We start from the raw sequence: 12,387 nt of genomic DNA, 5'->3' as shown, positions 1-12,387 counted from the left end.
CCAAAATCAAGTAATAGATTCTTGACACAGCTCAGCGTTTCAACCGTTACAAATCCTTCCATTTACTGCAGACATTATTCTCCCAGAATTATAGCAAATGTCCATATGCAAATTTTTCCATTTACTGCAGACATTACTCTCCCAGAATTATAGCAAATGTCCATATGTATTCATTGCCAAAAGCAGACTCTTCTCGTGTATATATTTTACTCAACATTGTAATGAAAGTTGTGAGGTTTTCCATCAATTTTGTAATCTGTTGTTTGTTCTTATATCTTGCCTCTGATTTCCAAAGGGAATATATAGAGATAATTATGCAAAAATAAAAACCAGAAAAGAATTCAAAAAAGAGTGTTAATGGTCTTACGCAACAGATTTCCATGAAGAGGACTGGCTAATTCATCAACAAACATTTAGGCTTATAATTAATAAATTTTTTTTGAAAATTGAAACAAATTGCGCAAGGATCTGACTATTAAATGTCAATAAAATACCCCAAAAAAACTATATACAATAAATAGGTTTTTCTGATTTTTGATTTGAAAAAATTGAATCGAACTAGTCGTTTTGAATCAGTTGATCAGTTAGATTTGTTTTATTTTATAATTTAAAAATAAAAAATAAAAGTTTCTTAAATATGGAAAATGTTCACATGAGAAACATGAAAAGCTGGAAATGATTGTAATACTTATCATTTTGCTCAAACGTGGATCCAAATATTTATGAAAGAAAGCTAAACACTAGAAAAAAAATAAAAAAAATACAAATGAATCGTTGAATCATGTGTATTAAAAAGTACATTGACCACTCCATTACTTGGGATGCACTACTACGATTCATTTGTATTTTTATTATACTTTTTTCCTTGTTATATTTTATTAATATTAGATTATGTTAGATATGAGTTTGAAAATATAAAGGTGAATTACTAATGAATAATTGGGATGCTCTAAAGATATTTTATTTTCTTTGTGGATCCGAAAAAGTGAGAGATGGCTAAAAAAGTAGTTTTATTGCCAACTGAGAAATTAATCTTAATTATTGCAATTAATTAAAAGAACATATATCGGTGTAGAAAAAGAGGACATTATATTATAATTCTTTTCCCTCTTCCTTTGGGAAATTTATGGAACAATTAACAATCTGATTCTGGATTGATTTAGTTGTCCATTAAAAAAACACCCTCCATGGCATCTACTCTGCAATAGCAGTGAGTTTAGGCATGGAGCCAAGCGTGGGTGCATCGCGTGGCACCAACTGACCCTGTGCCATCACCAGCGACTTGTAGATCTCAATGATCATCTTCTCATCATACTCCTTGATTGGGCGGGCACCAATCCCATCGCCGTACCCTGCAGTTCCTATCGCCCTGGAATTAGCAAACCCAAGCATCATCTTCACGTAGGCATCCCGTAGCCAGACAAAAATCCTCTTCGGAGAAGACATTTTCAAGGCTTTAAGCTTCGGCTTGACCTTGATCCGCCAAGCAAACCTCCTCCTCCTCCTCGAAGTAGTGCTAACCGAACCCAGCTCCACCGGCCAACTCCTCCGAGTCCGACCTGACCCATTTATCCTCTCGTACCCTCTCCTGCTCCAGTATTCTTTCATCTTCGTGAATATCCTAGCAGAAACACCTTCCATACTCACACACACACACACACACACACACGCCTGTGTATATGTTTCCGGTTTTTTTTGGCTTCTCTTTACTTTTTTGCAGTTTATGTGAGAGAATTATGGGGCAGAGAGAGGAAGGAGGAGGGTCGTCGAAAGTTGTACACAAGTACACAACTTATATACCAATTAATTCTCTCACATAAACTGCGTAAAAATAAAGGATAAACCAAAAGAAATCAGAATCACACGTAGGGGTGTGTGTGTGTTTTTTGTTTTTTTATTATTTTTTTATTATAATCTTTTTAATGTTAAATGTATTATGTACATCTCGCGTACCTGAAACAGAAGATCTTGGCCCTTGGATTCTGGTTCGGTTCAGTTGATGTAAATAGTTGTCGTCCACACTGTTTCTAGTTACCTGTCTTATCCCAAATACCACTGTCTTTTCTTCAACCGAAGAAAGTTATCTGACGTGTTTGAAATTTTAATATTTTTTAAAATATTTTGTATTTGTAAATAAATTAAGATTTTATTTAGTAAAATTTATATCCATTCAAATTTTAATGTGATTAAATTAATGTTTGTTTTTACATTTTAAAAGTATTTTAAAAAAAATAAAATTTTTTATTTGCTTTAAATAAATAATTTTTTATATTTTTATATCATTTTAATACGCTGATATCAAAAATAATTTTTTAAAAATAAAAAATATTTTATTTTAATATAAAATAAAAAAATATTTTAAAAATCATTCGTAACCTAATTCAAGAGACGCTTTAAATACATGAGTACAAAAAGTTTTCATCAACTATAGACACAGTAAAGCGATATTTAATGGTGACCGTATTGAGGGATCTAAAGTCAGTGTAAAAGCGGCAGTCGCCATCTTTCTTTTTAATGGGAGCTAGGTCTGATGAGCCCCACTTTTAGCACGTCAAGGAATTGGTTTTCAATTTTAGCTTTTGTAGAAATAGTCATGGCTGTAGGGCCGCACCTTAACTGGCTCGGCGGCTTCCCTTGCCGGTGGGAGCTGTGCGGGTTTCTTGGAAACATCAGCATAGGCTTCTAGTCAGGGCTGCATGTCCTCTTGAACTTGTAGCTGATTTTCTTGCTCCGTTGTCTGCAAACAAAGTGCAAAAACCGAGCCTCCTTGCCTTATTTCTTTAGCAGTGGTTTTTAAGGGCGCAGATTGAATTGTCTGCGTATCCATGGCTTGTGAGATCGTAGCTTGATTATTCCATTGGATTTCCTTTGTCATTTGCTTCCAATTACAAATCAATGGTCCTGGTTGCTTCTGTTGGAAACAGATTGCAGAAACAAAAATGAAGAAGATTTGTATGAGATAATTGGTAGACCTCCAGAGCAATACAAAAGATGTCTTTTATTCTTCTTCTTTTCTTCAATACAAAAACAGAATGGAGGAGTACTCTGTATAACAAGGACGAATTTAATGAAATCTCTTCTATCTAAGAAAAACCAAGAGAACTCTGATTCATTAAAGCTAACAATTAATGACACTGAAAATTATAAATTAAACTTTAATACTCCCTCTTAATTTGTATTTTTCAAAAACTCCTTGAATTGTTGGAACTTTTTAACAAAGAATAGCTTTCGCAGATTAATTATTTGTATTGATAAACTTTAGTTGTATCTCTTTCTTGCTATCCGTGTCTTTGATAGCAAGAAAGAGATATAACAGTAAAATCAAGGACTTTTTACTGCTATTTAAAAAGAATACTTCTCAACCACACTAACTGACATACCACTTCATTTGTAGCAAAGTATTCTGCTTCTACAGAAAACAATGCTATAAAATTCTATTTCCTTGAGCATTATGAAATTATATTTGTTCCTAGACAAAACACATAACCATATTTATTATTCCTATCATCACAGCTTCCAGCCCAATCACAGTTAGAAAAACCAATCAACCTGTTATCTTCTTGTTTCTTGTACAGGATTCCATGATCCTTTTTTCCTTAAAGATATTGCAGGATTCCTTTTGTTGTTGCAAAATGAAGTCTACTAAGATCCTCCATAAATATGAAAATAATACTAATTAAAAACTGTATATCAGGTCTTGAATTTGAAAGATAGATTAAAGATCCAACAAGACTTCAAAAAATCTTTAAATCCACCTTAGCAACGTTATCATTCTGTTGTAACTTCTCATTTGCTGCCATAGAAGATCCTACTGGTTTACATTGTGACATGTTGAATTTCTTGAAAAGATCTGCAACTTACTTTTCTTATGAAATAAAAATTTTCCCTAGAGATTGCTTCACTTGAATGCCAATAAAATATCTCATCAACACAAGACTTGACATTTTGAATTCTTTCATTATAGCATTCTTGAATTCAACAACCATATCTTTACTTGTTCCTACATATATTAGATCATCAACATAGAGATAACTCATTGGAAAGTCTTTTTTTTTCCTCACATAGAGTGATGGTTCAGATTGACTTCTTTCAAATCCATTTTGATGAAAATACCTATCAATTTTGTTGTTCCATGCTCTTAGTTCTTGTTTTAATCCATAAAAAGCTTTATAAAGTCTGTAAACTTTTTCTTTTTTTCCTTTTAATTCATATCCTAGGGGCTGCTCAACATAGATTTCTTCTTGCAATTCTCTATTAAAAAATGCTAACTTAATATCAAGTTAAAAAACCTGCAATTGAAGTTATGCAGATAAGGCAATAACTATTCTGATTGTTTCCATCCTTGCAATAGGCATAAAGGTTTCTGTAAAATCAACTCCAGGCTGATGTGAGTAGCCTGTTGCAACAATTCTAGCCTTATGCTTCAGAATATTGTTATCCTCATTGTATTTGATCTTGAACACCCATTTTAAGCCCATTACCTTCTTGTTTTTTTTTTTGGAGATCAACTAACTTTCATGTTTGATTCTTTTTAATACTTATCTTCTTATTCGTAGCTTTCCTTCATTCTTCCTTTCTTACTACTTCTTTAAAATTTTAAGGTTCACCTGGAAAGAAAGCAACATGACAAGAGTTGTAAATGTTAGTTAATGGTTGAAATCTCTTTGGAGGATATCGTAGGATTCTTTTTGCTGCTGCAAAATAAAGTCTGTTAGGATCCTCCATAAATCTAGAAATAATACTAACTGAAAACAGTATATCAAGTTTTGAATTTGAGAGACAGATTAAAGATCCAACAAGACTTTGAAAAATTCGTGAATCCACCTTAGCAGCACTATCATTATTGAATATTAACATGGATATGCACACACAATTAATTAACTCTTCCCTCTCGTATTATTTAGTTTATATGTTCCACTATATAACTAATTTGTGTGTGTGTACACACACACACACACACACACACACATACTGGTTATGTAGTGGTTATAGAGGTCCAATGTAGGTAAGACTTTGGATGAAGCTAAACTTCATCCTTAGGATATGATTACATCAAATCAGAGTTACAACATGATTTAAACAGTGGAAGTATCAGTAACAGATTCTCTTGAATTTCCAGTAGTAGCATTATCCATTATATACCCCATTAAGATTGTGCTGCCATCAAGCAGACCAATCTTGCTACATAAATATCATGTTTTTTGTCGGGATAGAGGTTTGGTAAGCAAATCGGCTAACTGGTCTTGTGTGTGCACATGTCGAACTTAAAGGCGCCCTTGACTGACTAGATCACATACAAAATGAAGTTCAATCTGAATGTGTTTCATGCGCATGTGATTGATAGGATTGAAGCTCAGATATGTGGGACCAAGAATGTCACACAACAATGTTGGAGTCTGTGGAAATGAGAGACCAAGTTCAGTGAATAGGATCTGCAGCCACTAAGTTTCAGAGGCAGCATTTGCTAGTGCACGATATTTAGCTTTTATAGAAAAGTGAGCAATTGCTCTTTGTTTGTTTGATTTCCAAGAGATTGGTGTAACCCCGAGAAAATATATATAGGCAGAAATGGAGGTTCTGTCATTGAGGTTTCCAGCCAAGTCAGCATCAGAGAAAGTATTAAGGGCAAGAGTACCAACTTTAGAGATTTGAATGCCATGAAAGATGGTCTGCTTCAAATAACGCAGGAGATGTTTTGTTGCAATACAGTGATTTTGGGATGGTTTGTGTATGAATTGTGAAAGTTTGTTGATAACAAAGGAAATGTCTGGACGTGTGAATGAGAGATATTGAAGGCTCTCGATAATGCTGCGAAACTGAGAGCTATTCGTAGGTGTTGTGCCATCCTGTAAGTGAAGGGAGTGACTGGTTGAAAAGGGAGCAGAGACAACTTTAGCGCCCAACATATTTGCATGGGATAGATGTAACGCCCTGCACTTTCATATGTGATTATAGTTACTTTCCTACGATTTGGTACGTAAAAATACGGGTAATTTTTTTTTCCAATTCTCATATATAAGTTTACAAATTTCCACCGAAATTTCGGTAGAGTCTCCCCTATATCGGAAGGTCCCAAATTATCAACATATACCCTGTTTACACTTTTAATAACTTACATCTCGTAACTCAATCACAACCCAATCATCGTAGGTCTCAATCCCACAAACATCATCATCATCATCACAATCACAACATATATAACAAACATTGAACAACAAATATCATTTTTGAGGAATAAATAAGATAAACACGCATACATGAAACATGATTATATGAATTTCAAAATGAAGTTCATCTATTCAAGTTTAAACATCAATTATACAAATTAAGTTATATAAAAGTTGTAATATTACAAAATATAAGGGTATACTCCCTAGAATCTAGATTATAAAAAGTGAACATAAGCTAGGATCTACTCCTATCGTGCATGCGATGGTTTTGGAACAAAATACATATTATTGAAACATGAAAATCATAATAATATAGCAACACAAATATCCAACAATTTAAGAAGACAAACATACATTCATATTTTATTCACTTCTCCCTTCTGATTTTCATTAGAAACTCTCTCCTTTAATTACTAAAAATCGTTTCCACTTTCATTATCAACCTCCATTCAAGATTTCATAAGATCAACCATGATCATTTTCGCTTAACACATTACCGATACCAATTTCATGGTATTATCATCACCTCGTAAGAGTCAATGCAAGGTGATCCCCTTACCCAGGATCCTATATACACTAAATGTATACTAGCTAATACATGGTGATCCCCTTACCCGGGATCCTAACATACACTAAATGCATGCTAGTCAAAACATGCCGATTGATCCCCTTACTTTGGATCCTAACATACACTAAATATATGCTAGTCGAAACACATATTACACTTCTTATATTTTCATTGTTAGTGGTACTTCTATCACTTGGCAATGCACATAAGGGTAGTTCATCTTGAACACACACATACATTCAGAATACTATCCGAAATAACAATAACATTACACCAACTTCCATCATTTCACTTAATATTCAACGTTGCAAATTCACATCTCACATTATTAACATATTAAATTCTTGAATTTAACTAAAAAGCTTAGGTGAGGATCACTTACTTACAGGAGAAGCTCTATTCGTGCTCCCCTGCTGCTGCTGTTGCACCACACTGGTGGTCCCTCTTACAATCATAGGCTTATCTCATAATTTTTCCTCATTCAATGATATGTTTTATAATAATCATATCAATAGCTAATAGATCTTTCTTTCAATCATTTCTTTCTTTATATTTTAAAATTTTCTCATTACATTCATTAATGTTGTCATCCTTTATCCAACCATAGTTATCATTCCTTTCTTTATATTTGAACTATTACTATTTAAATCTTAAACTGTTATTATTTAACTATTACTGTCTAGACATTGAACTGTTACTGTCCAACCGTTACTGTCTTGATATTGAACTGTTACTATCCGACCTCTCCTCATATTTTTAACTATATTTAGAGTTATAAAGCTTCATTTCAAGCGAGATTGGTCTCGTTGGAAAGCTAAGACATGAGACTATATGTTCTCAAAAGCAGAAGAACCCATTTATACCCCTAGGATAGTCAAAATTGCTTATCAACTAATTAGTCCTACTGTTTTACAGAGTTAGTCATGACCTAGTCTCGGTTGGAGACCCATAACTGGAGTTCTACAGCTCCAAATCAAGCAAGACCAATTTTCTTAATTAAATAACATCCAAAATTATAATTACTATGAAGGAACCTGATCCTAATTCCCTCATCCTTCTACTCAAATTCTCTCTAAAAGTCAGGTGACAAATCTCTCCAGATTTATCAACCTTTCAATTTACACACAACATCCATAATTTAACTTTTTCTCTTTTATATCAACCCCTAGTCATATCACATACCATTTAAGAGTGTCAAAAATATCTTTTTAAGAGCCATTTTATCTTATTTATTTCAATCTTCCCTTTTAACGTCAAAATAAAACATTCTTATCGACTTTACAAACTTTCCGAACAATATTCTTCTAAACACAATCCTTGACATTTCAACATGTATTTTTTTTCATTTTAACACAATTAAACACACGTCATCAAGCTAAATATATCAAATTAAACATCCTTCCCCTTTGATGCATAATTGACCGAAAGTATGGTCTTAAGGAACCAAGAGTTCCCTTGTTCTTTTCATGCTAAGTTCATTGCTAAGTTCATTAAATTCATACACACATTCACATAAAGAAAACAACATATTATAATAAATTCATTAAGGAAAACCATAATTTCCCCATTTTTTCTCTTTGCTCTTTATATGGTCGGCTAACTTTCCTTGCCCCCACTCATGTGGCTGGCTTTTTATATCACTCTGAGTTGTCCTTAGAAATTAGGATAACAAGCACAATAACCTTATATATTTTTATTTTTATTTTTACTTTTGATTTTGGAGAGGTATTTACCCCCCTAAACATACACTTTAAAGGCTGTCACAGCAGACCCAAGGTCTCCTAAAAATTAATTCTCTCTAATGCTCAATTTCCATTTAATTTTAGGGTTGTTTTAGTTCACACAAAACCAATTTTGACAATAGTTTTAATCAACCATAAATAACAAATGAATAATATTTCAAACAATCTATACGGTCAAGTTATAATGCATTATTATGAGTATAACATATCCAAATATCAACTTCATCGAATGGTGAAATTTCCAGAAACATGGGTTTAACCAAACTGGCCTTAAATTTGCAGACCTACTATGTGAGAAGCACAACTTCTATACCAAGTGTTTGCTTCTAATCTCCACCGTTCAGAATCTAGATAGCATTGGAAAGAACAAAATATTCAAATTATAGCCCAATCCAATGGTGTCCAGAGGGGAAAATAGTTAGAGATGAAGACTATCCAGAAGTGTATTTTCCCTGAAATTTTCCTCCTGCGATATCTCTCAAGCGGAGACTGATATAGAAGATCCCTCCAGTGACAATATACGCAACAAGGAGGAGAACAACATATCCGAATATTGTTCAGATCCAATGGTGGAAGGTGGAGTTATAGCTATCGAATTTTTTGTCATCAATATGTCTTCTCTCCAACCTCTCTCTAAACTCTCTCTTGCTCTCGCAAGTCACTCCAAGAGAGAAAATAGAATGATATTTATAGTGTTATCATCTTGTTAATTGCACATTTATCCCCACCCTTTTTTATCATTTGTACATAAACTCATAACCTTCTGTTATTTGAATATTGACCTCTTTTGGTCTTACATATTCATTTTGTCCCCACAAATATTTTTCTTTTCAACAATTTAGTACTATATTCACTTTTCTTTTTATTAATTTCACTATTTTTATATTGATTTAGGTTTCTTTAATTTAATTTAACCCATTTTACTATTGGTTAAATTTCTCATATTTTAATAACTTAGAAAAATTATAACCTGGGGTTTACAATAGAAGATCATGAATGTAATTATGTTGTATTAGGAACAGACCAACATGGATTGGGATCACCTTGATTCCCAAAAAGAAATATAGATCGCCCAAGCCTTTTACGTGGAATTAGGTACTAAGGTGTCGAATGACATTGGTGATGAAGACTGGATTGTTGCCTGTAATGACCAAATCATCAATATAAACCAATAAATAACATTTGAGAGAGTCAGTCGAATAAATAAAGAGGGATGGATCCGCCTTGGATTGAAGAAAATGTAGATACGTGATAACGACCTTGAGAGTAGTAAACTAAGTTTTGGGAGCTTGTTTGAGACCATAAATGGCTTTCTAGAGGCGACACATATGATTTAGTTTTGATGGATCTTTGAACCCAGATAGTTGAAGCATAAAAAATATTTCGGAAAGATCACCATGTAAGAATGCGTTGTGGACATCCATCTATCATAAACTCCAGCCATGCATAACAGCAATGGACAGAATAGACCGAATGGTTGCAGGTTTAACTACAATGCTGAATGTATCTATATAATCTAAACCTGGTTGTTGATTATAACACTTGGCAACAAGGCGAGCCTTAAAACTATTAGTGGAACCATCAGGATGATGCTTTACCTAAAAAACTCATTTACACCCCACTGGTTTTAAGGAAGCAGAGTACGGAACTAATTCCTAAGTGTCATGACGCATTAAGGTTGTAAGTTCAGAGCACATGGCTTCCCGCCACTGTGGATTGGAAAGAACTTGAGTGACACTAGACGATTCGATGGTCTTAGGGAAGGGGTGTTTAGTCACAAGGTTGAGTTGTTTTGGTTTAAAAATATTATTCATGTACCTGGTGATCATAGGTTAAACACGGGATGTTGATGCAACAGGAGCAGAGTCATTGGTTTGAGGATGGTTAAGGGGGAAGGAAAAGGCAAGATAGAAGGTGAGGGATTGCATGTTGATTGTGCTTGAGGATGTGATATGAACTGAGATGAAGAGGATGGAAAGGCTGAGATATTACCTGAAGGAGAAGCAGCAATGGTAGTGTCACTTTCCTGTGGAACTAATGGAGATGTGGATGAAGACACAGTGGTTAATGGTGGGCATTGGACAATAACAAAAAGAAGAGAGGGGGAGGGGGGCAATTACTGCAAGGACACATCAGGTGGGATTGGAGGAACATGCTGGTTTTCATCAAATAGAACATTATAGGAGAGAAATAATTTGTTAGTGGTGACATCTAAGCATTTGTATGCATTTTAAGTTTGAGAATAGCCTAGAAAAACACAAGGGCGAGATTTTAACTAAAGTTTGTTAGTGTTGTATGGAAGAGTGAGAGGGTAGCAAATACATTGAAATTTTCTTAGTTTAAGGTAATTTAGATGCTGACCAAAAAGATATTCAAAAGAAGGTTGATTCTGCAAGAGAGGGGCAGGATGACGATTAATGAGATATGAGGCTGTGTGAAACGCATATGGCCAGTAGGATTGATCAAGTTTGGCATCATGAAGTAATGTAAGACTTGTTTCAACAAGATGCCTTATCCCACTAGTTAAGAAAATTGATCGTAAAGTAATGAATTCGCCACCATTATCAGCATAGAGCAACTTTATCTTTGTTTGAAGCCGTGTTTCAATGAATTTTTTGAAATGTGGAATGATTATTGAGACATCAGACTTTTTAACCATTGGATAGAACTAGATGTATTTGTTAAAATGATCTACAAAGATGACATAATAGTGAGAACCATCAATGTCAATGGAAGAGGCAGGTCCCCACACATCAGTGCAAATTAAATCAAGTGGAGCCTCACTCATGAGACTATTTTGACAAAAAAGAAGTTGATGTGCTCTATTGATAGAGCAAAAATTACATAAGGAATAGAGTTTGGAAGATGAAACTAGAAGAAAAAAAATTCTTGACTAGATGAGCAACTATTTTGTGAGAAGGATGTCCAAAACGTTTATGCCAGCCATCAATGGAAGTTCTTTCAAGAGCTAAAGCAAGAAATTTAGAAAAGGGTGACACCATTGCTTTCGGGAAGGCGTATACACCATTGCTACTTGTTTCTCTTAGTAGAATCACCCCTATGTGTTTGTCCTTCACCAAAAAATAGAGAGGATGAAGTTCAACAAAAACATCATTGTGTTTTGTGAGATGGTGAACTAAGATTAAATTTTTACACAGATATGGAATACACAGTGCATCAAGTAAACAAAAAATTTTCTTAGGAAATTGTAAGGATAAAGAGCCAGTGTGAGAAATTGACGAACCTGAACCATCGCCTAAAATTACTTCGTCAGTGCCATCATATTCTGAGTGTGTAGTGAGATTTGCAAGATCACTTGTAATATTGTGAGAATCCCCTGAGTCAAGGAGCCAAGGTTTTTCCATGGCACTAGATGTTTGAGTGGAGTTGATCGTGGTAGTGTTGGAGTTGAATTGAGAACAGGTCTTTGTGGTATGTCCCAAGTGGTCACATATTTGGCATCAGGGTTGATAGCGATGATTTAATCTATTTGGCTGGTTGGATTCATAAGATGTCCCAAGTGGTCACATATTTGGCATCAGGGTTAATAACGATGATTTAATTTATTTGGCTGGTTAGATCCATAAGAGGCCCAAATATTTTCTGGCGGATAAGTTGGAGAACAAGGTTGGTCATGTGAGATCCATCAATTTTTAAGGGTTTTAATTGGGGAATGGTATTGACCATTGGTTTTGTTGAAACACTTGGTGGAGTAACTACCGTGTGGATTCTACTTTATACAAGTTGTGTAATTTGCAGAGACTACTAGCTGCTAAGTTGCAACTTCTATGAGAAACAGGTAAGTTTTATGACCTATTAAAAGATCTTGTAATTCTTCAAAAGTCAGGGTATTCTCTTATGCGCGAATGGGGGCAATAATCTCTCTGAAGTCGGCTCCCAGTCCATG

At 34.3% G+C, this 12,387-nt stretch overlaps 1 protein-coding gene across 1 annotated transcript; it reads right to left on the bottom strand.

Moving 5' to 3' along the window:
• Nucleotides 1-1,072: 1,072 nt before the first annotated feature.
• Nucleotides 1,073-1,793, bottom strand: LOC133692876 (uncharacterized). The gene has a single exon (XM_062114043.1). The coding sequence runs from the start codon at nt 1,639-1,641 to the stop codon at nt 1,195-1,197; it is 447 nt and encodes a 148-aa protein (XP_061970027.1). The 5' UTR covers nt 1,642-1,793; the 3' UTR covers nt 1,073-1,194.
• Nucleotides 1,794-12,387: the final 10,594 nt, after the last annotated feature.

The sequence above is a fragment of the Populus nigra genome, chromosome 4, assembly GCF_951802175.1.
Source record: "Populus nigra chromosome 4, ddPopNigr1.1, whole genome shotgun sequence".
Taxonomy (NCBI): domain Eukaryota; kingdom Viridiplantae; phylum Streptophyta; class Magnoliopsida; order Malpighiales; family Salicaceae; genus Populus; species Populus nigra.
The sequence above is the reverse complement of the archived record's forward strand: the minus strand, read 5'-3'. Positions and strand labels throughout refer to the sequence as shown.